This window comes from Pelodiscus sinensis, chromosome 1 (assembly GCF_052426305.1).
Source record: "Pelodiscus sinensis isolate ZL-2025 chromosome 1, ASM5242630v1, whole genome shotgun sequence".
NCBI classification, from domain to species: Eukaryota; Metazoa; Chordata; order Testudines; family Trionychidae; genus Pelodiscus; species Pelodiscus sinensis.
Genome location: NC_143052.1, coordinates 63,899,513 through 63,924,957, shown reverse-complemented (window position 1 = coordinate 63,924,957; position 25,445 = coordinate 63,899,513). Strand labels below are relative to the sequence as shown.

At 42.8% G+C, this 25,445-nt stretch overlaps 1 protein-coding gene across 3 annotated transcripts; it reads right to left on the bottom strand.

Annotated features, from left to right (window-relative positions):
- Positions 1 to 1,248: 1,248 nt before the first annotated feature.
- On the bottom strand, positions 1,249 to 24,859 carry HELB (DNA helicase B). Of its 3 annotated transcripts, none has more exons than XM_075931344.2 (13): positions 24,586 to 24,859; positions 20,337 to 20,714; positions 19,450 to 19,673; positions 17,015 to 17,905; positions 15,995 to 16,166; positions 14,581 to 14,722; positions 9,899 to 10,029; positions 8,206 to 8,290; positions 6,476 to 6,535; positions 5,413 to 5,671; positions 4,004 to 4,138; positions 2,823 to 3,323; positions 1,249 to 1,738 (listed from the first exon to the last, which is right to left on the bottom strand). In XM_075931344.2, the coding sequence occupies exons 1-13, from the start codon at positions 24,773 to 24,775 to the stop codon at positions 1,649 to 1,651; spliced, it is 3,258 nt and encodes a 1,085-aa protein (XP_075787459.2). In that variant the 5' UTR covers positions 24,776 to 24,859; the 3' UTR covers positions 1,249 to 1,648. The 3 variants fall into 3 exon arrangements, with proteins under 3 accessions (XP_075787459.2, XP_089635869.1, XP_089635867.1); XM_089779743.1 differs by lacking the exon at positions 24,586 to 24,859 and adding an exon at positions 21,351 to 22,052; XM_089779741.1 differs by lacking the exon at positions 24,586 to 24,859 and adding an exon at positions 21,326 to 21,350.
- Between the last annotated feature and the right edge of the window lie 586 nt (positions 24,860 to 25,445).

Genomic DNA, 25,445 nt, shown 5'->3' with positions numbered 1-25,445 from the left:
CCAGAGAAGATCAGTCAATATGAAATTTAACTCAAAGTAATGTAAAAACAAAAAGTTCATGATTCACGTAAATATGTATTTTTATTTGTAAGAAATAAGTATTAAACTGTAAAGTATTTTTGTACAAATTTAATACTTTAATAGCATGATATTTATCGTCTATGTATGGATTTTGGGAACTCAAACTTGCAAATATTTGTATGGAAAAAACTGTATAAAATGGAATAAACAGTGATTTAAAGACAATATTCTTAATGAGATGGTATTTACATATATTGGACAGCAGAAAAAGCAGTTAAATAGCATATTTACAAACTATTACAGATATTTCACCATCTTTTTTATATAAAAATTAATATCAAGTATTTCTACCACAAGTGTAGCTAGGACAAGAAATGCAAGTCTCTTTAGTTAAATACTGGGATTTTAAATCATCTATACTGAAATATGCAAAGTATTATTCCAGAACCTAGGAGTTTCAGCCATCATTGTGCTAGGCAAATATAAGCCATCCAAATTTCATTATGTATTAGTCAGTCAAATGTTTAAATAATTGTCGTATTTTTCCTATTTGGGTATCTCCGAGTGCATCAAGTCAAGTAATTATCCAGGAATTCACAACTGGCACTTGCCCACACTTTAAAAGCCCTATATTTTTTCTCTCCCATGTGCCGAACTCCCATCAAATGTTTTGTTCACAGTGCCTTACAAAATTTGGACACATTTTGAACGTTAAATAAATTGTCACATTAACTGCAGTAAAGAGCAGGTTCATGAAGTTGAAACTTTCTTTCTGCACACATAGAATGCAAAGGGAAAATCATTTTCTTTGAAAGTAGTGGGGCTATGTCTACACTACACAGTAAACTCTGGAAAAACTCTGCCGCGTCCAGGGAATGCATTCACTCTTTCGGAACAGTTTCTAGAAAAGTAGGCGCATTCTTTCGGAAGCCCTGTATTCCTCATTTTATGAGGAATAAAGGCTCTTCCAAAAGAGGAGGTTTTTCCCCCCACTTTTGGCCCCGTGTAAACAGGCCAAATGTCAGAAAAGCCTCTTCCGAAAAAAAAGACGGAAAAAAATCGCAGTGTAGACATAGCCTGAGTTACAAATCTATTCTGAGCAAGATCTGATTCAACTTCATGACTCTGTATGGTGGCAATAATCTGTATTTTGAGACACTCAAAACTTCCATGAAGTTAGTCCATTGCTACGGGTACAGAAGAAAAAAAATCCACACTATATGCAAGTCTAGTCAAAATGCATTTATTAACATGGGTGTTAACTGTCTGCCACAATCAAACCATATTACATGTGTTGTATCAACAATATACATGGTATTCAAAAACCCATAGACCAAGAAATTACCTTCTGAACAGATCTGTAAGGCCTCAAAATGTTTATTTAAAAATATATTTGTTTGGCTGTAATAAAAAGCACATAGACACGTAAATCTTCAAGAAAAAGTAGACCATATATTTTACTAAAAGAGTTAAATTCTGAATATAAAAAGTTCACATTAAAAACATGATGCTCCTAAAATATTGCGAAATATTTAGGGAGTAAGACCAATCCCTGCATATTTTATTTCTCTGTTCCTTATTTGGAGTTGTATTACATATTTAAGTGTCATATTAATGTACGTGATTGTTAAGGTCCAAAAAGCTGCTTGGGAGTTGGGCACTTCAAAGTCAGATTCTGAAGTCTGACTGACCCAAGGGGCGAATCTTCTGGATTTACCTGTCAAACAAAACAAGAGGAGTGTGATGAGGCCTTGAAATAGCACTTAATATAATAAAATGTTACTATGCAACACAAGGATTATGTTCAGAATAGATTTTCATTGATGACTTACGTAGTTTAGAGATTTTTGAATAACAATATACAAGTGGCAAACCCCAAGAGAGACTCTTTGTAAACGTTATCATTAGTATAATTTAATGTGTATAAGAAATCTGCATATAAATATTGTACTTTTGCACAACAGATCAGTCACTACACAGTTTGTTATTTTAGCCATCAATTATTAATGAACTTTGAGCAAATCAAAGAACATTCAATAACATAATTTATCAAATATTACTTCTAAGGTAACTATAGGTTGAAACTCTCTTAGCCAGGACTCTCTGGTCCTGGAATATCCGTGATCATGCTGGACCACGGATATTCCAGGACCAGAGAGTGTCTCACTGGAGGGCTAGCGCCCAGGAGCCTTGCAGACTGGTAGGGCAGCACGGCTTCCCGGCAGGGCTGCAAAAGCCCCACATGCAGCAGCAGGAGCCCATTGCACAAGCTGCAGGGCTGCTCAGAGTGGCAACAGGAGACAGGCTCTACAACGGGAACTCAGTGCACAGAGGCAGCAGGGCTGCCAGGATCTGGAGCAGGAGCCCAGTGTCCACATGCGGTGGAGCTGCCTGGCGCAGCAGCGGGATCCTGGGGAGCAAAGGCTGGAGCTGAAAGGGCAGTAGGGCCAGCCAGCGGGGAGGGCAGCCGTCAGGCCTGCGCTGGAGGGGTCTAGTAGCCGAGAGGCCAAAAATGACTGCCCCTGATCCAGCAAAATCCCTTATCCTGAGGGTGTTGGAACAGGGGAGGTCCAACCTGTAGTTTTAAAATAGTCATTAATTACTGAGACTGAATGACAGGCTTCATTCTTTCATTTGTGCCATACAAGACCTGAGAACATTTTACCAACAAAAGATTGATATAATTCCACAACATTTTGGTTTTGATAAAACTGCATTTTCTGAACTTTGTTTTAGCAGTTGAAAAATTCTCAGATCTTTGCAAAAGTTTAATTTTAAATACTCTTTAAACAGTTTCTTACCATGGTAACTTTTGAAGGACTTTCAAAACTATCCGTAAAACTGCTTTGTCTTTTACATCCACTTGATTTAAGGGGAGTTTCACTGCCTGCACTGGCCAGTTCACCAGTACTGCACTGTTCATTGTTAGTTTGTACATTTTGAAGAATTGCAGGTTCTTCTGCTTCAGTGAAGTCGTCTTCAACAGCTAAAGAAGAGAGGGGAATATCCTGAGCTACTGAAATAGGACCAGGTTGAGGAGCACGTCCTTGACTTTGCCAACAATCCTGTAGTTGAGAGGACATTTGTTCAGTAGAGTCACTGAATGCAAAGACCTCTCTCAAACGTTGTTGTAAGCGAGTTTTTCTGGGAAAGCTCTTCGTAGTAACTGCCTTCCTGAGTTGAGGCTGCTCAGCCACAATATAGACCCGACAGCGGCCTCGAGTCACAGCTGTGTAAACATGCTGCCAGTGCTGTCGGCCTGCATTCCCGACTACATAGACAACTGTTTTTTCCTCTGAACCCTGGAAAAAAAAAAAACAGCTTTTTTAAGAACTCAAATTCAAAGCATTTTAAATAATTATTGAGAAACAAGGCTTACTAGAGAAGTGCCAACAGCCATCAGTTAGCTACAGAAGTATAGGCATGAATTTGGGGCTGTATTTTTTATAAGTTACCTTACTCAGGTACATACCAGCAGGTAGACAAACCTGGACTAGAAGGCGAGATGTAAATGAAAGAGCATATTTGTTGCCTAAATGCTCACAATTTTAGTTTCTCATGGGAATGGCGATAGCCTCTGAAGTTTGTTTCAATTTCCAAATCCACAACAACAAAATAAGTCAATTGCATTCACATATCCCACTTGCCCAGAGAGTATCTAATGATGCACAATTCTGGATGTCAATCGTGGAATTTCATTTAGACTAATCAACTTGAGTCACTTTAAGTACAACTGTATAGTAAATTAATTTCCATTGGATCAATTAGTGCTTCCCTTCAGATGTACTACAAAGCTACTCAGCTAGTTCCAGCAAGAGAGTGAAGAGCCAGTACCACACTACTTCCTTCACTCACAGCTCAAAGCTGTTGCTAAGTTCATCTTTAAGGATTTTGCTCCTGAAATCAAATCTTTCCCATGAAATTACAGAGAAACCCAGCAGTCAGTCATTTTACTGGCTGACATAACTATTACAATTCTTACCTGAAAAGTGTGAATAGTTCTGGCCCATGCATGCTTTATATGACACTCTCTCCTCAGCGCCTTATACCTCACAGTGTATTCGGAACCATATGTGCTGCTGATGGTTAATAAACGACATCTGTCAACTTCCACATCCTATAGAGCCAGCGTGAGGAAACTTTGTGACCAAGTTGTTGTAGAAATCTGAACATGTACACATGTCTCTTTTCTAGCTCACTAGTTTCCAGACAAACTGGGGTCTCACCGCTGACCCTACCTGCAGGAGCCTCATCTGCTTCAGCTGCCTCCTCCTAGACTTTTTATATTTCCTCACCAGCCAGCATAGCAGTGTCTACCCCAAGCCTGCAAGGGTAACTGGGGGGCAAGCTGGGCAGGGCGAAGCTGAGGCTCCTAACTGACATGTTGGCAGCACCAACTAGATAGGAAGCAGCAGCGTCAGCTGGTATTTGCCCCAGGACAAAACCAGCCTACCACTTCCTCCTCCCCTCTGGGATGGCACCACCTTCCAACCTCCTCATAAGAAATGGTGGCCTCAGCATGCAAGTGAAAACGGGAACGCTAATGCAACTTTGCTCCTCCCCACTTCTGAATTTTTGGCAGCAACGGGTCACCTCCCCCACAAACACCATTCGGGCTGAGGGAACCAGAGTGATCTGACACCTTGCTCCAACCCGTGGTACCAAGCCTCCCCTCCACCCCCCATCTCCTAGCCAGCTGCGTCCTGCTTCTCCGCAGCAGTGGGAGGCAGGTGACGGCCTGCATGGTGAGTGCGGAGGGGAGAGGGGGGGAGCAACCCCTGCTGCCTGTGTGCCAGGCCCCCATAACCTCTAGGTCCCTCCCTCCATAGGACAGTTGGGGCACCTGACACAGTGCTGAGTCTGGGACAGTTGCCTCAATTCAGCCTATGGACAGGAGGGCTCTGTTTGGTGGGGAAAGAGGGAGCAGATCTGTGCACTGCTGCTTACCCTTCCTCCTACCTGGGGGAACAGCAATGCAGCAAAGCACTGGTCTGGAGGCTTTTCCCCCGCAATGCAGAGCCATGTGTGTGCCTGGGGCCTTGGCACCAGGTAAGCTCTAAACCCCCATTCCTCTCTCCCCCAGGTCCTGCACCTCCAGCGCACTCCTGCATCCTCCCTGCCAGATTCCGCACCCCAGTTCCCAGCACCCTTCATTATAGCAAACATCAATGGTTCGGAAAATTCCATAGCCTATTTCCCAAGGTTGCCAGACTACAGAGGTTCAAGTGTATTACAATTCTGGTTCTTTCTTGTGACAAGAATGATGAACCACATGAGAATTTTGTCATGTCAAATGTCTATTAAGAGCTAGGAGGAGATGTACCCCAATTAAGACCTGCACCCTTTTGTGGTAAATCCTGACAGTTATTAATCGTTCAAAAGAATACATACATCTATTATGAAAAATATTTCTCCATTGCAGAGTCGTCTGTCATCCTCAACGCTGCCCCCAAAATCACTGGGTAGCTTTTCTCCACTGAGAAAGGCTTTTCTTCTACAACACCCCCTGCATACACATTGATCTGGAGTCGAAGAGTCACTATTCCTTGTGCAATCAGTGTTATTTTCTGGAAGAAGGTCCTTGAGATAGGCATTCCTCGTGGAACAAATTTTGTCATCACATTGGAACGACAGGCGATTTTTAGGATTTCTTGGGGGAGGGAGGAAATAATTGAAATAAAACATTTATTTGCAACTCTACTTATCTAGGTGGTTCATATAACCGATTCAGATATGCACACTAAGCTTTTGTTTAAAATAAAATTATTAGCCTTCATGACAGTGAAGACAATCTTACAAATAAAAACAAATGCAGTGTGTCTCCCTGTCTCTTTGAAAGGACCATCTGTAGCAATGGCTCCAAGAGCAAAGAACTCGCCTGCTTCCTCCCGCTTCAAGGAAGGACTGAAGCTGAAGTCGTGACTATTTTGAAACTGATCATTTTAGCAGCTGATAGGGAAAGGAATGGAAAGGAGTTGCCTCAGAGAAATGCACAGAGTGATCTTGTGTTTATAGAAAGAGGTGCGGTCTGATAGGCAAGTCCTGTCACAGTAAAAAAACAAAAAAAAACAAAAAGCACTAACAATTTTTTTAACATAATTGTTTGCAAATCAACTTCAATGCTCAGCACCTGCTCACGAAAATCTCAGGTGGAGGACACTAACAGCTCTTTTAATCAGAGAGAGGCTCAAAAGCCAACACCCATAGCTTTTTATGAAATTTCAAGGGAAGTCACAGGCTCTCCATATTTATTTCTGCTGGCTGCTCAGGCAGTCAATTAGGGGACACATCAAACAAGGCATTGGACAACCATAAAACCGATTTTAAAAGTTTAAAATACTTTCATTTAGTGTATGTAGAATTTTGGTCCCTTGTGGGAAACAATTTTTAAAACAAAACAAGAGGGAGGAAAGGCAATGTATACACATTATATATTCTCAAAACACTGTCTTACCTGATTGAATGTTTTGAATAGTGCAGACAGCAGAGCTCATTTATTAGATCACAATCTTGCCTACAAATATGAAAACAAGAGGCACAACTTTAGCAACACAAGAGGCATGTAAAACAACTTATGTGCATTTATCTAGAAACAAGTGTGTTCAAACTGAAAGAGAACAGTTTCTTAGTAATGACAATTTTCTACTGACCATTAAAAAGTTTGAATTCAGTGGTAGTTCAAAAGATGCTGCCACAAAAGGAACTGTTTTATTTTAATTCCAAAAGAAGGGAAACAACTTGCAAAGTATAACTAGGTCAACTGGGGTTGCCTCCAAAACAGAACAGCAAAACAAGAATTATTATACTGCGGTAGTGCTGCTTGTCTGTCCATGGACTCTTTGGAAGTAAAACGAATCCAGCATTTCAATGTTTCTCTTCTAGAAACTTTGAGATCCAAAGAACTCTTAAAAACCTATCATTGCAGATTATGTTCCCACAAGATTTGTTAAATGGAGCTCAATGGTAGAATTTGGAGTACTTAGCTCTGATAGTAAATATTTTGCAAGCTCTATTCCAAGGCAGAAATTAAAAAAAAACCGACTTCAGAATCACTCTGTTCACAACAAAGATAAAATATAAGTAAAATTGGCAAAATTAGGGGGAGGGATAGCTCAGTGGTTTGAGCATTGGCCTGCTAAACCCAAGGTTGTGAGTTCAATTCTTGCAGAGGCCATTTAGGGATTTGGGACAAAAATTCATCAGGGATGGTACTTGCTCCTGCTGAGAAGGCAGGGGACTGGACTCAATGACCTTTCAATGTCCCTTCCAGTTCTAGGAGATAGGCAATCTCCATTATAAGAAAACCAGAAATAGAACCCCCTCTCTTTACTTTTGATTCTGTCTCATTTTCTCTAGATAAAAAAGGTTTTGGAGTTCAAAAGTGTTTGTTACCAGTCACTTAGATACTAGATACAATTAAAAAATGCAATTGCAATTGGAAGACATATACACAGGCTATGAACCAGCTTTAGGAGCAACAGACCTGTCTGAAAAGACAAATAAAGCTATGACCCACTGCAACTGCATTCCAAGCATAAATTAACCTGTGTGGTACAATGAATATGTGAGTAATCATCTGGAAAATTAAAACTACAGAAAGAAAATACTTTGTAAAGTAATATGGAAAATTGAAAATCTGAGATAAGGATGAGGCTGAGACAATCATTTTCTACAAGCTTAATTATCATCTTAAAGAGTAACATGAAACTAGATAGCAAAGAAAGAAAAATAAATGGTAAGGAACTGAGAAAACTAAGAATCATCTTTGCCAGGTTATAAAGCTGGTTAAGACTACAAGCTAGGAGACAGAACCTGAATGAGGACCCTATTCCAATTCAAGTCTGAAAGACAGCTTGTTAAAACTCAGTTGCTACCCCTGGCATGTGAAATTTTGATGTCCTCAAAGCACCTTGAGCAGAGGGCTACTGGTCCCCAGGATGAACATGAACAGTATATTCAATACTCTTGTGAATAGTTTGTAGCAAAGTAAATAGTACAAAAGGAATCGCATACATTAGCAGTAGCAAGAAAGTAATAGAAAACTAAGCTATCAACATTCTACATGGAAAAAAATCTATGCCTGAGAGAGACGATAAATGGCCAATTTTCCCCCAGTTTTTGTCTACCAACAATCTCAAGATGCTTGCAAGAGTTCTGCAAAGTCTGCATACATGCTTTCCCTACCTTCTGAAAGCAATGAACTGTGATTCTTTGGCATCTTGCAGTCCTGGTCCTTTTTCAAGTAAAGTTTTTATGGCAGATTGCAAGTCTGATCATAAGAGAAAGAAAATTAAGCAAGTAGAATAAATAATTCAAGAAAAAGAAAAATACAATTCAGTATGACTTGCTTCAGTTCCCCTGTAAGCTAAATTTTAGTTCCCTGAAAAAAGCTTTATTAAAAAGATTTTATACTAGAAGATTTACCCGACATTTCTCTGGTCCTTAACTCAATTAATTTCTGGGTTTTTTGAAAAATTTTGAAAAATTAAATGAAAGTGTACATGCTTCATTTGAATCATTGCTCTGGGGTGTGGCTGAGGGGTTCAGTATGCAGGCTTCCCTGAGGAGAGAGGACTACCCCAGCCCTCTCTCACCACAGCAGCTTGGGACCAGGTGAGAAGTGCCTCTCCCTGGCCTCTGCAGTTCCAGCAGGCATAGTCAGGGGTGGGGAGGTCAAGATTTCCTCTAAGCTGTGTGGCAGCACAGCCGGCAGCTGCTTAATCAGCCCCACCCAATCAGGGGCTCAGGCTCCATACAAATAGCTGCCTGCCTGTATCAGAGGCAGCAAGGGCCGGGGGGGGCGGGGGTCAGCAAGTTTCCTCCAGCGCCAGCTCCATGGTGCCACCAGCCCCCACTCCCCATAGAGGCAACCTCTGCTGGTGACAGGCCCTGGCTCGCGGACAGAGGCTGCTCCGGCAGCATCCCCTGACCTCAGGGGGTCTGAGCTCCTTGTGGACAGGGGCTGCTGCTGGAGCAGCCTCTGTTAGCCATCCTAGGCCTGCCATTGGCAGAGGCTGATTTGCGGCAGCAATCCCTGCCCCCTTCCCCCCAGCAGCCTCTGTCTGTGGGGAAGCTCGGACCCCTCCCCACAGACAAGGGCTGCTGCCACCTCTCTGTCAGAGGCAGAAGCATGGAGTGACAGGCAGCCGATCCATGAAGAGAGCTGGTTTTTAAACTGGCTTCCCTTGCAGACTGGCTCCCGCCAGGCACCCTGCGCTGCTTCCTCTAAAAAAAGAGGCAGCATTGCAGGGTGGAAATGGGGGCTCCCCAGGAGTGGGGCCGGATTGCACTGGCTGCCGGACCCACTCCCAGGAACTACAGAATAGTTGACTAACCACTAAGAATTCTTGAGATTAGTCGACTATTCTATTATCAGCTATATAACATCTCTCTCACACACACCCCTCTCCTCCCCCTTAACTCCAGGGAACAGTGATTCTGAAAGTTATGGAAGAAAAACCTCTTGCTTCTCAACACTACATAGCTTTCTAGAATATATTCCACCCAATTAAAAGAAAAATCTCTAGAATAATACAGTCACGATGGGAATGATGCATAATCTGGTGCAATGATACCACCTTATAGTAATTTTATATATATGATTTATCTATTCTATATTTTATTGCTTTTCTTAAACTGCTGTACATGCTTTTAACTCTTGATGGGTATGCTCATTTTGTAAATCAAAAGAATAAATAGCTAAAAATCTAATTTAATAGTCTATCATTTTTAAGTGATTAAGTTACATTTACTGGAATCATTCATTCCTGTAATATAGGATGTCGAAATTGATTTTATCTCACTTAAATGTGTTACACTTTGCAGAAGAGAAGTTTTTGAAATATTAACAAATCGTTAACTAAATATACAAACATACATTGACCATTGTCTCCAGAAGGCAAAACAATGAAAATAAATTTTTTCTCAGGGCCTGGCATGATCAACTTTTCATTCCAATCACAGACTTTGTGTACCGAATCAAATACTGGGAATTTTCGCTGAGAGATTCTTAAGCACAGAAGAAAAAAGAAAGAAAAATAGTTTAATACAACTGTGCACCTCAATCTTTTGCATCATAGTTAAGTTTACTTATACAATTTTATGGATACCTCCTTTAACTTCTTTAAAATATAGACAAGTGGTAATCAATTAGTTTTGTCAAGGTCCAAAATTCAAGGTATAGTCAAGGTCTAGACTCCAAAGAAAATAATGATAATAAGTAGGGATGTTAAGCAATTAAAAAAAATGAATAGTGATTAGTCGTGATTAGTTGCATTGTTAAACTACCATTTAAATGTTTTTGCTGTTTTCTATATTTACAAATATATTAATTTCAATTAGAACAGAGAATAAAATTGCACAATGCTCACTTCATATTTATTTTTATTATCAATACTTGTGAATTGAAAAATACTGTTTTGTTTTTTACATCATACAAGTACCAGAGGGGTAGCCATGTTAGCCTGAAACTTTAAAAACAACTTTAAAAAACAGCACATAGTCCTGTGAATCTTAGGGTACATTTACACTGCAATACTATTTTGAAATAACTAGCGCTATTCCAAAATAACTTAGTCCGCATCTACACAGTAGGCAGTTATTTCAAAATATTTAAAACTATCAAGCTGGAGGACTTCTTACTCCAACTCCTGTAACCCTCACTGTATGAGGAATAAGAGAAGTCAGAGGAAGAGCGCTCTATTTCGAAACAAGTGCTGTGTAGATGCTCCCTATTTTGAAAAAAGCTATTTCAAAATAAGATACACAATTGAAGTAAGCTCAATTTGCATACCTTATTTCGAATAAGTCCTGTAGTGTAGACGCACTCTTAGAGACTAACAAAAAATATATATTGTATCATAAGCTTTCATGGGCAAAACCTACTTCTTTAGATGAGATGATCTTGAGTGGAGAAAAAAAAAGGGGGACCTTCAGAATAAGGAGGGAGAGGGAGGAAAATTGATTATATGTGTAACTGTCAGTTGTAGTCCCAGTGCTAATGAGGCTAATTGAGTGGGCTGGAAGCATCCCATACTTAGCTTTTGCTGTCAATAGGGTGTTGAATATAAAAAAGCAGATGTTATAGTATATTAACCAGTCCAAGTCTTTGTTCAAACCAAGGGAGACGGTGTCAAATTTGCATATGAAGATCAATCCTACACTTGCTCTCTCTGTAGTTAGCTTGTGAAATTACCTTTTTAGAAGAATGTCTGCTTTGAATATCTAATTTGTGTATATGGTATATTGGCCAAACTAGACAGTCTCTATGACAAAGGACTAATTGACACAAATCAAATATTTGGAATGGTAACGCACAGAAACCTGTAGGAGAACATTTTAACCCAGTGGTCTCCAACCTTTTGGGGCTGCCAGGTGCCATGGGGCAGGGCCACTCATGCACACACACGCCATGGGGCGGGGCTGCACACATGCCCAGGGGCGGGGCAACGCCTACGCTGCGTGCCCAGTGCCCGTGCCACCCACGCGCTGCACTCCCAGGGCCGGCGCCGCTCCTGTGCCGCACACCCAGAAGCCGGCATCACCTGCGCGCCTGGGGCCAGCGCCGCTCCTGAGCTGCATACCCAGGGGCAGGGCCACCCATATGCCGCGCGCCCGGGGCTGGCACAGCCCATGTACCGCGCACCTGGGGGCAGGGACGCCCATACGCTGTGCGCCCAGGGGCCGGCACAGCCCATGCACCACTTGCCCCAGGGGCGGGCCTGACCACAATCACTCAGCGGGTGCACAGAAATGGCCTGGCGGGTGCCATGGCGCCCGCGGGCACCGCAGTTTAACCTGTCTGGGCACTCATTAATGGACTTAAATGTCTGGAAAAAGAACTAAGGAAACTTATATTAAGGAGAAATATATGGTTATATGGGCCTAACTGTTGAAATATTAGTTGAATTTTAGTCACTCTTAGAATATTTGTTGCATTTATCATTAGGGCGGATGATTTAATTATTAAAAAGTGTTTCAAATCAGTAAACAGGAAACCAGCAATAACTGATTTTAAACTTGTGCCCCTGCCACAGCCATGAAAACAGAGTCCCTCCACTGGCTCCGCTGCGGCTGTTGGGTCCCAACAGAGTCCAGGTTCCGCTACCCCCACCCCAAGCTGGGGCTGCTGCAGCCCAGCTTGGCTGGCCACCAGCGAATTCACTGGCAAAGGCTCTGGGTTGGCAGTGCTGGCTTTGGAGAGGTGCTAGGGATGAGAGGTTTGGGGTACAGGAAGGCTCTAGGCTGGGGAAAAGTGATTTGAAGTTTGGAAAGAGGCTGTGGGTTCAGTTGCAGCAAAGGATGAGGGTTCTGGGTGGGGATGACGGGCTCAGGGTGGTGGGTGCTCTGGGTTGGGGCATGGGCTTACCTCTGGCAGCTCTGGTCAGCAGAGCAGCGAAACTTGCTTTTTTTCTCACTTGCTTTTTTTATTCATAGATTGGAAGAAAATTTTTTCTTTTCTATTGGTTTTCTACTTCTAGGCAGTTTCCCAACTTTGAGTTAGCTAGCCCAAATGAAGAAGGTATTGTATCTATATGTGCTAGCCAAGTGAAACCAAAAGCAATTAAAGGCAAAGCTTTTCTTCACAACAGAAACTGAAAGTACTAATATTTTGAAAGAAATGTAAACATTAGCATTTGCTCCATTTGTACGGACTGAAAATATTGTAGATAATGCAATGTGAGACCATGTGGCATGTTAATAAAGCATGAATTGAAAGTTAAAGATGTTCTCCATCAATTTTGTATATAGTTATAAACAGGGCTCGACAAATCGCTGTTTCTACTCGCCCATGGCGAGTAGATTTCAGCTAGTCGCCCTGTTCACCGGCGGCACGCGCATGCGCAATGTGGGTCTTCCACATGCACAGTGCAGGGCTGGCGAGTAGATTTTGCCTCTGTTTGTCAAGCCCTGGTTATAAAGCAGGCAACATTTAACTCTACATTTGAGATGGGTTGAGGGCTGAAGCAAAATAATTTAATTAAAAACAATATATTATAATTAATTTAGGCCTGAACATAGGTTGTCATCACTGCAAATCATTTGTAAACAGGTTTATTTTCAGAAGACAAAAATTAGCCTTAAATTTAATTGAAATACATTTCAGTCATCAATTTTAATTCATCCTATGTATCACTGATTTGTGGTAAAACTCCATTTATGAGGTGTAATTGCAAATGGAAAGCTGAAATGAAGAAAAGTCTGCTGAGCACACAGCAATTCAAAACTAATTTCAAAACAAAAAACCTTTCACCCTGTAAGCTGTTTAGGGGATAGAAGGGTCATCCTGCACAGAGCAGTTTGCAGAAGAATCTAGACCCGTGGTCACCAACTGGTCGATCGCGATCGACTGGTCGATTGCGAGGCCTTGACCAGTCGATCGCGAGGCATCCTGTCCGCCCCGTCCCCATTTCCCTCCCATCCCCAAGAAGCCCCACTACCTATCTCAAGTGAAAATGGAGGTAGTGTAGGCTTCCCGGGGATGGACAGAAGTCCCACAGCTTAGCACCACTTCTGGCGATTCCGGAAGTAGCGCTAGCTGCTCTGCTGGGTGTACTGCGGGAGGGAGCATCGGCTCCCTGCACCACACAGAAGGGGTGAGTCAGCCCTGGGGCAGGCGCCCCGCGGGGGCTTCCCTGCATGGGGGGGGGGGTCGGTCCCGGGGCAGGCGCGTGCTGGTTTCCCTCTGGGGGGGGGCCAGATGCAGGGGACTCCCCAGCCATAGAACTCTGTCCCCACTCCCCTGTTCCCAGCTACAGAACTCTGTCCCTATTCCTGTCCCCACTGGCACCCTGTCCCCTGCTGCAGAACCCTGTCCTCTGCCCTCCCAGCACCCTGTTCCCTCTTCCCTGCACCCCGCCACAGAACTCTGCCCCCACAAAATGTATAATTATAAATGCTTCATTTTAGATTTAAATAGCATGAATAAAAAACAGACCATTTATTTCACAACTATAAACACGTGATTTTAATTTTATATATCGCATAATTTAAAAAGAAACTGTTTATCAGAGTGTGTAAGTAAGGCCGGGGGATAGCAAGTGATGGACAGGAGGAGAATAGAGAGGGCAGGGCTTCAAGGAAGGGGTGGGACGGTAGATCTTTACCTGTTTGGAGAGTTAAAAAGTGATCTTGAGTGTAAAAAGGCTGGAAACCACTGATCTAGACCTACAGCACTATGAATGCTCATGTGCCTACATGTTCATAGGATCAAGGCCTGCAAACTCTCACTCACATAAATAGTCCCACTGACATCAGTGGGATCAAATGTTATATTTAAAAAGAGTGAACTAAAGAAACTCCAATTTGCATGGGTTTTTCTTTTTAATATGCACTTTATATTATTCAAAAGCTTTGCACACTCTATTCAACTTTTGTCTTTAAATTGCTCCTCGGTGCACGAATTTCAGCTGCAATTTTAAAGATATGAAAGATCTGTAACAAACAGTGAGTCACATAACTATTGTTATGGCTTGGTGCCACTACCATTTTGCAGACAAAATAAAAGGATCAGGACTTCTATAAAAAAAAATTTCTCCAATATATACAAAAAATTCCTACCTTGTGGCATTATCCACAATTAGCTGAGATTCAGCTCTATGATTAGTTCTTAGTTCCACAGACAAGCCTCTAGATTTTAGAGCCTCAAAAATATCAGCGAGCATATTGCCAGGGTCAATGCTGGGTAACTGTCTAATATCACCTAAAGAGAAGAAATATTAATAGTATTTCTGAACAGTGGGAACCAGTGAACAATATGTAGAAAATATTTCTAATACAGCAGTGAAAAGAAATACGTACTTCACTTCCATTACAATACAAGACAGAGCCATGGCATGCATACATCATATAAATTCTGTAATATTCTGTTTTTCTCTACTAATTCCAATATGGAATTTCTCTGAATGATGTTGCTGCATAGTTCCGATTGTTTTCCCTTCAGTATACCTGGGTGGTTGACAAATGCCTTTGATGTCAACACCCGCGCGTCCAGACTACAGCGCTGAGCCGACAAACATCTGATCAGCAGTTTGTCGGCTCAGCGCAGCAGCCATGTAAATTTAAATGAAGCGGCAATTATTTAAATCGCCGCTTCATTTTCCTATGCCTGGTAGCCTAATCTACATGCCTCTGTCGCCAGAGGCATGTAGTCTAGATGTACCCTTGGTCACCAGATTCTGATCAGCACTCCTCCTATCCATTATAACAATACATTAAATTTTTTAATGATGTTCTATATTGACAATTCAAAAAGCTATTATACTCAGTATCAGCCATACTGTTAACTCTTTTCTGTATGGTGAGCATTAACACTAATCAGTCTATGGAATTTATACATTTAAAAACAAATGCCATGATTAGAAGGGCAAAAACCATGATCTCCAAAAATAGATACAGGAGTACAAACCCCCTTAATTTCTTTTCATGCTTTTTTGTTCTATTTGTTAGACTGAGAACAAGTTACTTCAGATCTGACTGGTTGAACTACCTAAATCAAATATTTTACTTTTTTTCTATTCAGTTCATAGGCTATCAAAATTCTCTTTCAAACTGTTTTAAATAATTTAGGGGAAACTTCTTTACAGCAAGATGTACTATCAGCTTGTTGAAAAATCTGAAGGGTAGTGGTGACAACCTCATCATTTAATACTTTTAGAAGCAGACATAACACCAGAAGATATATAATAGTGACTAATCCTGCACTTGCAGGGAGGTAGATTGGATGATATGATCATTTCCCATCTCACTTATGATTTTATGGCAAAGGTAACAAAATCCATGGATCAGAACATACTTTTCAGGTGGCCCTAGAGATTATAGCTTGATGATCATACATAAATCATAATACCTCTACTGGATTTCTTTCAACTAATTATTGTGTAACCACCAATCTTAAGCACACAGCAAGCTCTCATATTCCATAACTCAGGAAATATGAAATCAAACGAAATTTATACCATTGCTTTTCACTTACCAAGAATAATGAGCTTGGCAAGCTGAGCATGGTCACACAGCAATTTTAAAACTGAACTGAGCTTTTGTACAGATACTAAGCTCCCTTCATCCACAACCAAAACTGTCACATTAGAAAACTTCCATGGTGTTGGTCCATCTCTTAACATCCATGAATAAAAACTGTAGATGACCTATAAAGCAATCAAAATAAATAATTTAGCTTCTGTTCAAGAAACAACTGAAGTTGTCATATTTAAATAACTTTCTTATAAGAAGTAAAGTGTGGGATGTTCCAAGCTGTGTTTACCACAGCCATCATCTGAGTTTCTGTCATGAAACTGAATCATTGAAGGCTCACAAGGGTCAATCCTACTCTCCAGTAACCAGGAAAACACCTCCAGAACACAATTTTTTTAGCAAAGCACAGTCAACTAGAACTACTTATGCAGAGGCATAGCTCCTCAAATATAGAATCTTAAGGCAGCTGGGTGTCTCCTGATTTCTAATTTTAAATTTCTAGATTTGAAAGTTAGAAGCTAGTGGAAGAGGGCATATGAAGTGGAAGATCTTCAGTTATGTAATTCACTTCTTGCACTGGTCCAATATAGCAAAGTCTGCTGCCCTTTTGGGCAAAACATCTATTTTCTTGGTAAGAAGAGTGGCTGGTAGATTATCAGTCTATTTGCTGGAAGCAAATTTTGTATGCTGCCTGATCTTTGTCAAGCCCAATTTTTTAAAATTTAAAAACCTACAATAAATATTAGACATGGAGAATCAATTTTTCTTAATATCCATGGGATTCTGGATTTTCAGTATATGAAACTGGTGAAAAAAGTGTCATTTTTATGCCTCTAGGAGACTGACTTGTAAAATTTTGAAAAAACAAGACTGACTCTTAAAGGTGTATAAAGTGTGATTAAACATTATGAACAGTCAAAAGAATATTAAGAGGTTCCAATAGTAATCTGATTATTGTACAAAGTAAGAAGATCTACACTAAAAGATCTTTGGAGAGAGAATGCACACAAATATTTTATACCTGATGGAGAGTATAGGCAGGAAGCTCAGTTTTCTCATTCAGGAGACTAGCTGCCTTTCCTGTAGGTGCAGTAAGTAAAACATTTAAAGGGTTTCTTGGGCAAATATCCTCTGGGCAAAAATGATGAGAAGTACTCCATTCAGAAGATGCATCCAGGTCCTTTTCAAAATCATTACAAGCCCTTACCACTTCTTTTTCCAACTGCTTTAAATACTGAAAAAGGCAACAAACTATAGTAGTCTTCCCACAACCCCCTTTTCCACTGATGATTGTCACTGGATTAGAACAAATCATTTCCATAGCTTTCAACTGATCTGGGTCCACTTCTGCTTCACTTGTAGTTTCTATATCTGATACTTTTTCATTATAAAGAAAATCACTGTCACCAATGTTTTGTATATCTGAGGAGTTTTGTATGTCTGGGTTTAACACTTGCTCTGTTTCATAAAGCTGGTTATTGTTTATGTTAATATCTCCATTTGCTTTTGATTTGTTAGCATATCTAACATTAAGTACTTCTCTTGCATTAACACATAACTGCCATGGGTCATTTGTCATTAGATGATTTACAGAAAGTGCAATGTTTTTTTCAGATTTGTAAAGGTGAGAAAGAAATACCAGTTTCTTCTCACCAATCACTATCATCTCATCTTTCAAAAATTTCAAGGACTCCCAGGCATGCTCAATGGGCATATCTTCAAAAACCAGAGAGTCCAAAATGTCTTGTTCTTCATAGGTGTGTCCCATTTCTCTACATTTTTGCTTGAGTTTATTGTATATTATTAATGCATTCTTCTGCAATTCAGGAATCTTCGAGAGGAGATGTTCACACTGACAGAAGGCTGTCCAAGTTGCCTCACAATTGGAAACGTTCAATTCTCTGTAGGTGATCTTCCCACCAAAACGGAAAAAAAAATAATTATTTCACAAGACATTGGTATGTAACTGCAGAACTAATGCTTTTGCCATTAAATACAAATTTAAAATACAGAAGGTATGAAGTACAGACAAAATGCACGTTTTAATAAATTCTAGCTATACAGGCAGTCCCCGGGTTACGTACAAGATAGGGACTGTAGGTTTGTTCTTAAGTTGAATCTGTATGTAAGTCGGAACTGGCGTCCAGATTCAGCCGCTGCTGAAACTGATCAGTTTCAACAGCGGCTGAATCTGATCAGTTTCAACAGCGGCTGAATCTGGACGCCAGTTCCGACTTACATACAGATTCAACTTAAGAACCCCAGGCGTCCCCAAGTCAGCTGCTGCTGAAACTGATCAGCAGCTGATTCCAGGAAGCCCGGGGCAGAGCAACTCTGCCTCCAGCTTCCTGTAGTCAGCCGCTGGTCAGTTTCAGCAGCAACTGACTTGGGGACGCCTGGGGCAGAGCAGCTGGGGTGCTGCTGGGTTGGTCCAGTAGCGCGGCCGCTCCTTGGTGCTACTGGACCAACCCAGCAGCACCCCAGCTGCTCTGCCCCAGGCGTCCTGATTCAGCCACTGCTGAAACTGATCAGCAGCGGCTGAATCAGGACTCCTGAGGCAGAGCAGCTGGAGTGCTGCCGGGTTGGTCCAGTAGCGCCAAGGAGCGGTGCTGCGGGACCAACCAGCAGCACCCCACCTGCTCTACCACAGGCCCCGGGCTTTGCTCGACGTCTCCCTGGTCTGCTGGGGGGGGGCACTAGCTGTGTCCCCCCCCAGCAGACCAGGGAGACGCTGAGCAAAGCCGCGGAGAACCCGGGCCGGACCCGCGGCGCTTCCAGATCAGCTGGAAGCGCCGCGGGTCCGGCCCGGGTCCTCCGCCGCTTTGCTCCCCGTCTCCCTGGTCTGCTGGCTCCCCCAGCAGACCAGGGAGACGGGGACCAGCTTTTCTCGCCCTGGAGGAGGCGGGCGGCGGGACCAGGCATCCCGCCGCTCCAGTCCTCCGGGGCGAGAAAATCCCCGTTCGTAACTGCGGATCCGACATAAGTCGGATCCGCGTAACTCGGGGACTGCCTGTACTACCTTCTCAAACCAAACAAAGCAAGACGATTGATAAATCCCATCTATCATTTTGCTATACAAAATTGACCCATTGTACAAAAATATGAACAGAAATTGGGTACTAAAAAAGAGGTCTGTATCAAATCTATTTTATACCCAAATGATCATCAAGAGCCAAATACTACAGAATAATATTACTAGAGATTTTAGATATGGGGATATTAAATTTAGTTTGATCATTCCATCTAGTTGATGGATTTCCATTGATTAGTTGATAAGCGGGGAAGCCACAGCGGGGTTAGTTCCTCGCCCGGGAGCTAACCCTGTTATGGCTCTTTTTAAATGGATTAAGAACCTGTCTTCAAAAAGAAACAAACATTCAGAAGAAAAGGGTTATAGTTGGAACAAATACTATTGAATTATATGATGATCAAATGTAATGCATTCATGTTACTTACCCTGCTGAATCCAAGTTTCCATGGTTCTTTTTTTAACATCTCATCTAATTTTGGTAGTATCTCATTTTGAGGAAAAGCTTTTTCATCAGTTTTGCTGTTCTGTTTTGTCACTCTAACCCAGCTCACACCCTTTATGATATTGCAAAAATGATATGGCAGAAGTCTTGGCAGGAACTCCATTATCATTGGGAAATTCAAAGCTACCAAAGCAGTCTTTCCTGTAACTACATATCCATCACAAATCAAGAAAATATAAATACAAAGAGTGTTGGTAAAATGCAATTACTTATATTAGTAAGCTTTATTTAAAAAAAAATTCAATAGAACTGGTTCTTTATTTTTTCTGTCTGCAAAGCTTTTGTATATACACTATTGATATGAGTAAGATTACTACAAGATTAAAAATATTTTCCATTTTGATTAAATTGTGCAGTTGACATTTTATAAGTAGTCAGTTTCACATTAGTAATCAAGTCTACCTTCCTTGATGTGTGCACAACATTCACAGTATACACATAAACCTAGTAATCACCCATTCTTCAGTTCAATCAAATATCAAGTTCAGCAGAACTGCCAGCACTTTTGAGTGAAATGGAAGTTAATTTTTAACAGATCTTCCTTTAAGTGGGTTCCTCTATTACATTTTTTCTCCAGCTGATTTCTGTTCTATCTGTAGGGTACAGGGCCCAGCTCATACAAAGACTTACACATATATGCTTAGCTTCAAACATGTAGAGGAGTTCCCTTTATGTGCCCAGGAAAAATCTTTTCAGGTTCAATGGTCATTTAAAAACACACATTACAAGCACAGTAGCATGGATAAAAACATCTTAAAAATAATTCAGTGTTTTATTTGTATAAGCCAGTGATATATAAATTATACTTACATGACTGCATAATATAATAAAAAATATCAAAATCTTTGGTTTTCATTGATTTGTTCCCTTTCTGAAGATTTAATTTTGACTCTTGAAACTGATTTAATTTTTCTTCAAGGTTTCTGAAATTCAGGACAGGTCTCTGAGGAAAACTCATAAATTCTTTTATGAAAGAATCAGGAACACCACACTCGTTAAAAAAGAGTGAAAAAACTGCATTTTGGTTTTCCCTTATATCAGTTCGTAGGAAGTAGGATGGATATCCTTGCACAAAATACTTTGATTGCACGCATTTAACTTTAACATGAACTTTCCACCAGGCGCCGACTAATGGAAAATTGCCCACCACGTCATACATCTTTTGGGATCTTTCATCTTGTATTATAACTGAAATATAAAAATATCAGTTACATTTAAAAAAAAATCTTTATTGCATTTTGCATAACAAATTCTCTAATGAAAAACAAATAAATATTTTTTCAGATGTAATTTAGTTATAATCCTCTTAGGTACTGCTTTTAACATTAGCAAATAAAAAGAGAAAAAGAAAAAGAAGAAAAATATCTCAGACATAAGCCTTATTTTTAAATAAATTGATTATGTTTCTGTGACTAAAGTCAACAATACATTTAATAATTTTCTGGTATGAATATTTGTATAAGCAGTTAAAGCAGCTTACTAATGGTCAGATTTTGCCCTATTTAATGTAAAATTGTAATTAATTTATTAATGATATGCTTAAAACAAGTTTTAACTTCATTATTTAAAAAAAAATGGCAATATCTAGTCTCCAGAATAACAGAGTTCTATTCTAGGACCTTTTAATTACCTTAAAGAACACACAACCTCTTGCCTATGTTATAGCTATATACAATGATAAACTTCGTTATTCCAGACATCCAAAGCAGAGATTTTGCATATCTCAGAGCTACCACTATGTAAGGACAGACAAATAGGAAGAAGTAAGGGAAAGAGAATAAAGGCGACCCCCAACTTACGACTCCCCATTTACAACAGCCTTACTCCTGCCGCCACCTCCAACAGGCACAGCCCCCAGCCAGCTCTGGGAGCAGCTTGCACCACGCTGCTTTCCCCTGGCACAGCCCCCAGCCGGCTCTGGAAGCTGCTCATGCCTTGCCGCCTTCTCCCAGCACAGCCCCCACCCGGCTCTGGGAGCCACTCGTGCCGCGGACTACAATTCCCAGGAGGCAAAGTGGGCCAGGAACGGAACCCCCATTTTTATCACTGCGCGTATGGGAAAAAAGGGTTCAATTTACGACAGTTCTCCAGGAACAAATTAGGTCGTAAGTGCAGCTTAATTCTACTATTTTCACATCTTTTTTTTGTTACAAAAGTGACTATAATTAATTGACACTCTCACTAATAAAGTGAGAGCAAAGTGATGAAAGCACAATTGTAACTGGATTTGAACACACTATCTTGGCAATACAAGTCAGGCAAGCTCCACATATCCATTAATGTAGTAGGGATGTGAACTAGTTGATACACAGTAGTCAACTAGTTGCTTCCCTCTTCCCCTTGTTGCCTCTATCAGAGAGAGGCAACAAGGGACAGGGAAGAGGAGGGAGTGCTTCAAAGCAGAAGCACGCAGCCTCAGGCCAGACCGTGGACTCCATGCGGCACTGCCACTTTGAAACAACACATGCAGCTCAGGGCCAGCTGGGGAGACTCCTAGGGTATGTCTACACTACCCCGCTAGTTCGAACTAGCAGGGTAATGTAGGCATACCGCACTTGCAAATGAAGCCCGGGATTTGAATTTCCCGGGCTTCATTTGCATAAGCCGACCGGCGCCATTTTTAAATGCCGGCTTGTTCGAACCCCGTGCCGCGCGGCTACACGCGGCACGGGCTAGATAGTGCGGAATGGCTTGCTAGTTCGAACTATCTGTAAGCCTCGTTCCACAGATAGTGCGGAATGGCTTGCTAGTTCGAACTATCTAGCCCGTGCCGCGTGTAGCCGCGCGGCACGGGGTTCGAACAAGCCGGCATTTAAAAATGGCGCCGGCCGGCTTATGCAAATGAAGCCCGGGAAATTCAAATCCCGGGCTTCATTTGCAAGTGCGGTATGCCTACATTACCACCCTAGTTCGAACAAGGGTGGTAGTGTAGACATACCCCTACTGACCCCAGGCTCCATGCGGCACTGCCACTTTGAAATGCTGTGTGGAGCATAGGGCCAGTGAGGGACTGCTTGAGTCCCCCACTGACCCCATGATCCACGCAGCACTTTCGCCTTTGAAGTGTTGCAACAGCCCTGGGACTTCCTTATCAACTAATCGAATAGTCGATGCAAATTGTATCAACTATTTGATTAGCCGATTAATCTAAATTCAGCATCCCTACTACACACTTTTTATTCCAATTGAAATGGAAATCATAGAATCCTAGGGCTGTAGGAGGTCATCAAGTCTAGCCTCCTGCCCAAACAAGATCAAATCCAACTACCGTATTTTCTGGCGTATAAGACGACTTTTTATGCTAAAAAACATCCTCCAAAAATCGGGGGTCGTCTTATACGCCGGGGATACAGGCAGTCCCCGACTTGCAGGTACAAACGGGGCTTTTCTCGCCCCGGAGGACACAGACTGCGGGACCTTGTGGTCCCGTCGCCCGTGTTCTCCGGGGCGAGAAAAGCTGCTCCGCGTCTCCCTGGTCTGCTGCGGCTTTGCTCCCGGTGCCTCTGGTCTGCTGGGGACCGTCTCCAGCAGACCAGGGACACTGGGAGCAAAGCCGAAGAGGCGGAGGGGTCCCGCCACAGCTGCAGCTTTGTTCCCGGTGCCCCTGGTCTGCTGGGGACCATCTCCAGCAGACCAGGGACACCGGGAGCAAAGCCGGGGAGGCGGAGGGGCGCTGGGGCGCTGCCGGTTGGCCTCTTAAGGGGGGGTAGTCTTATACAGCGAGTATAAGACGAAAACCTATCTTTTAACTAGAAAATTAGGGGATCGTCTTATACGCCCAGTTGCCTTATACGCCGGAAAATACGGTAAACCATCTGAGACAGGGCTTTGTCAAGAACAACTTCAGAAATATAATACAGTACAGGTTAGGGATATGAATGGTTAACTGGTAAAGTCTCACTCATTAATGTTGAGGCTATCAGCTTCAGTTCACCAGTGGGGGCTGGAACAGCTCCCCACCCACCACAGGTGGGAGGCTGCTCTAGCCTCACAGAGTTCGCCATGGGCGTGGGGTGTTCCAGCAGGACCAGAGCAGCTCCCGATAGCAGTGGGCCTGGCCACCTAGGCAGGGTGTGCCACAGGCAGGGCACTCCAGCCAGGCTGGAGCAACCCTTTTTCAGGGTGGGAGGAGATAGGATGGTATTGTGTGATTTAGTCCAACTGGGTTGGAGTGCCCCCCCAGCCCAGTGTCCCAGTTAACCCATTAAATGGGGTTTTACATCCCTAGACAGGTTGTACCAGCAACATCCATGGTACAGCACAATTTTAAAAAACAACAAATAGTCTAGTAGCACCTTAAAAGCTAAAAAAAAAATGTGGATGGTAATCATGAGCTTTCATGGACAAAACTCACTTCTTCAGAGTGAGTATTAGAAGTCCAGATCTAGGAATAAATAAGGGAGGGGGAGGAGAGAAAGAGACAATAAATAGATTTTTTTTTCTTTTCTTTTTTTCCTCCTCTCCCCCCATTCATTCCTGACTTTCAATAGTGCAGTCATCTGAAGAAGTGGATTTTGCCACAAAAGCTCATGGATTTTTACCATCCACATACTTTGTTAGTCTTTTCAGTGCTACTAGACTATTTGTTGTTTTTTAAGTTTTCCAATTACAGACTAACTGGGCTACCCCCTGAAGCATGATTTTAGTGAGCCAGAGATCTACTTATCACGGGTGTGGCCAAGTTTCCCGCCCTTCCATAAAGTCTGTTTGGGAGCCAGGTCTAGTGGTTGCAGTGTTCTGTGCGGTTGCTTTCTTACAATTTGCCCCAAGTGTCTTCTCACAGCCCAGTAGGCAGTGGAAGAGCCGGTAATGACCGCCCGTGGTCTGGGGCACGCTCGGGGCAGGGCTGCCCTGGGGAAGGGCCCCAGCGCTGCATTGCTCGGGCACGGAGGAGCAGCGCGGGAAGTTTCCCCGCGGACTCTGGCAGCGGGAGGGAAGAGCCTCAGGGGCCGGCGCAGCAACAGGCTGCCAGGCTGCAGCTCCGGAGCCAGCGGCTGAGGGGGCGGGGAGGCGCGCGCGGGGGGCGGGGGGGGCTCCGTGTCGCGCGGCGGCTCCTCACCCTTGCGGCGCGCGGGCAGCGAGGAGCGGAGCACCAGGCCGCTGCTGCACAGCTCCTCGGCGTCCAAGAAGAGCGGGTCGGGATCAGGGTCCGGGTCGTCCTCCGCCTCCTCCGCCTCCCTGTCCTTCGCCGGCAGCAGCACCCCGCACAGCTCGATCGCCGGCCGCGACCTGCCGCGGGACAGGGCCATCGTCCCGCTCCTCCGGCACAGCGCCCCTTCCGCCTCCGCGCCGGGCCCCGCCAGCCACACACCCCCCGTGGGGGGCAGGGCTTGATCGCTGACCCCGCCCCACAGCTGCAGAGATTGCACGCCTGAGTGTGGGGGGAGAGGCGTTATGTGCTGGCTGCGCCCTCTCTCCCTCCCTTGGCAGGGCGCTGCGGGCGGCACAGCACCCCTCTGTGTTCCCCCAGGGGCGCAGCTGCTGGCTTGAGGCTTTTTTGTCCTGTACACACCAGCAATGGCGTGAGGGCGGAATTACCCAGGCAAGCAAGTAAGCTTGTTCAATTGTGGTGCACATGCATACATGCCTTGGTGCATATAACAAAATTGATTCCACCAGTTTGGGGAAGGTCTGTCTTATTTCTCAGTACTCTGTCCTGAATTTGGCATCTTTAGCAGGGACCCACTGAGGTACGGCAGCAACATCCAAGAATAGTATTATGTCTTTCTGCTGCAGCATTAAACTGAGCGCTCACCTTGAGTGGCTTGTCTGTGATGACTCCTAAATCCCTTTCAGAGTCACTGTTTTCAGGAATACAGTTCTGCATTCTGTACATATGAACATAACTTTACATTTGGCTGTATTAAAACAATTTATATGAATGCAATTTACCAAGCAATCCAGATTGATTCATAGGAC

Coding starts and splice junctions, on each gene's coding strand:
- HELB (XM_075931344.2), bottom strand. CDS start 24,775: ATGGCCCTGTCCCGCGGCAGGTCGCGGCCGGCGATCGAGCTGTGCGGG. Junction 14,723..15,994: donor TGCCAAGCTCATTATTCTTG/GTAAGTGAAAAG, acceptor TCTTCTCTTTAG/GTGATATTAGACAGTTACCC. Junction 4,139..5,412: donor AAATATTTTTCATAATAGAT/GTATGTATTCTT, acceptor CTGGCTCTATAG/GATGTGGAAGTTGACAGATG.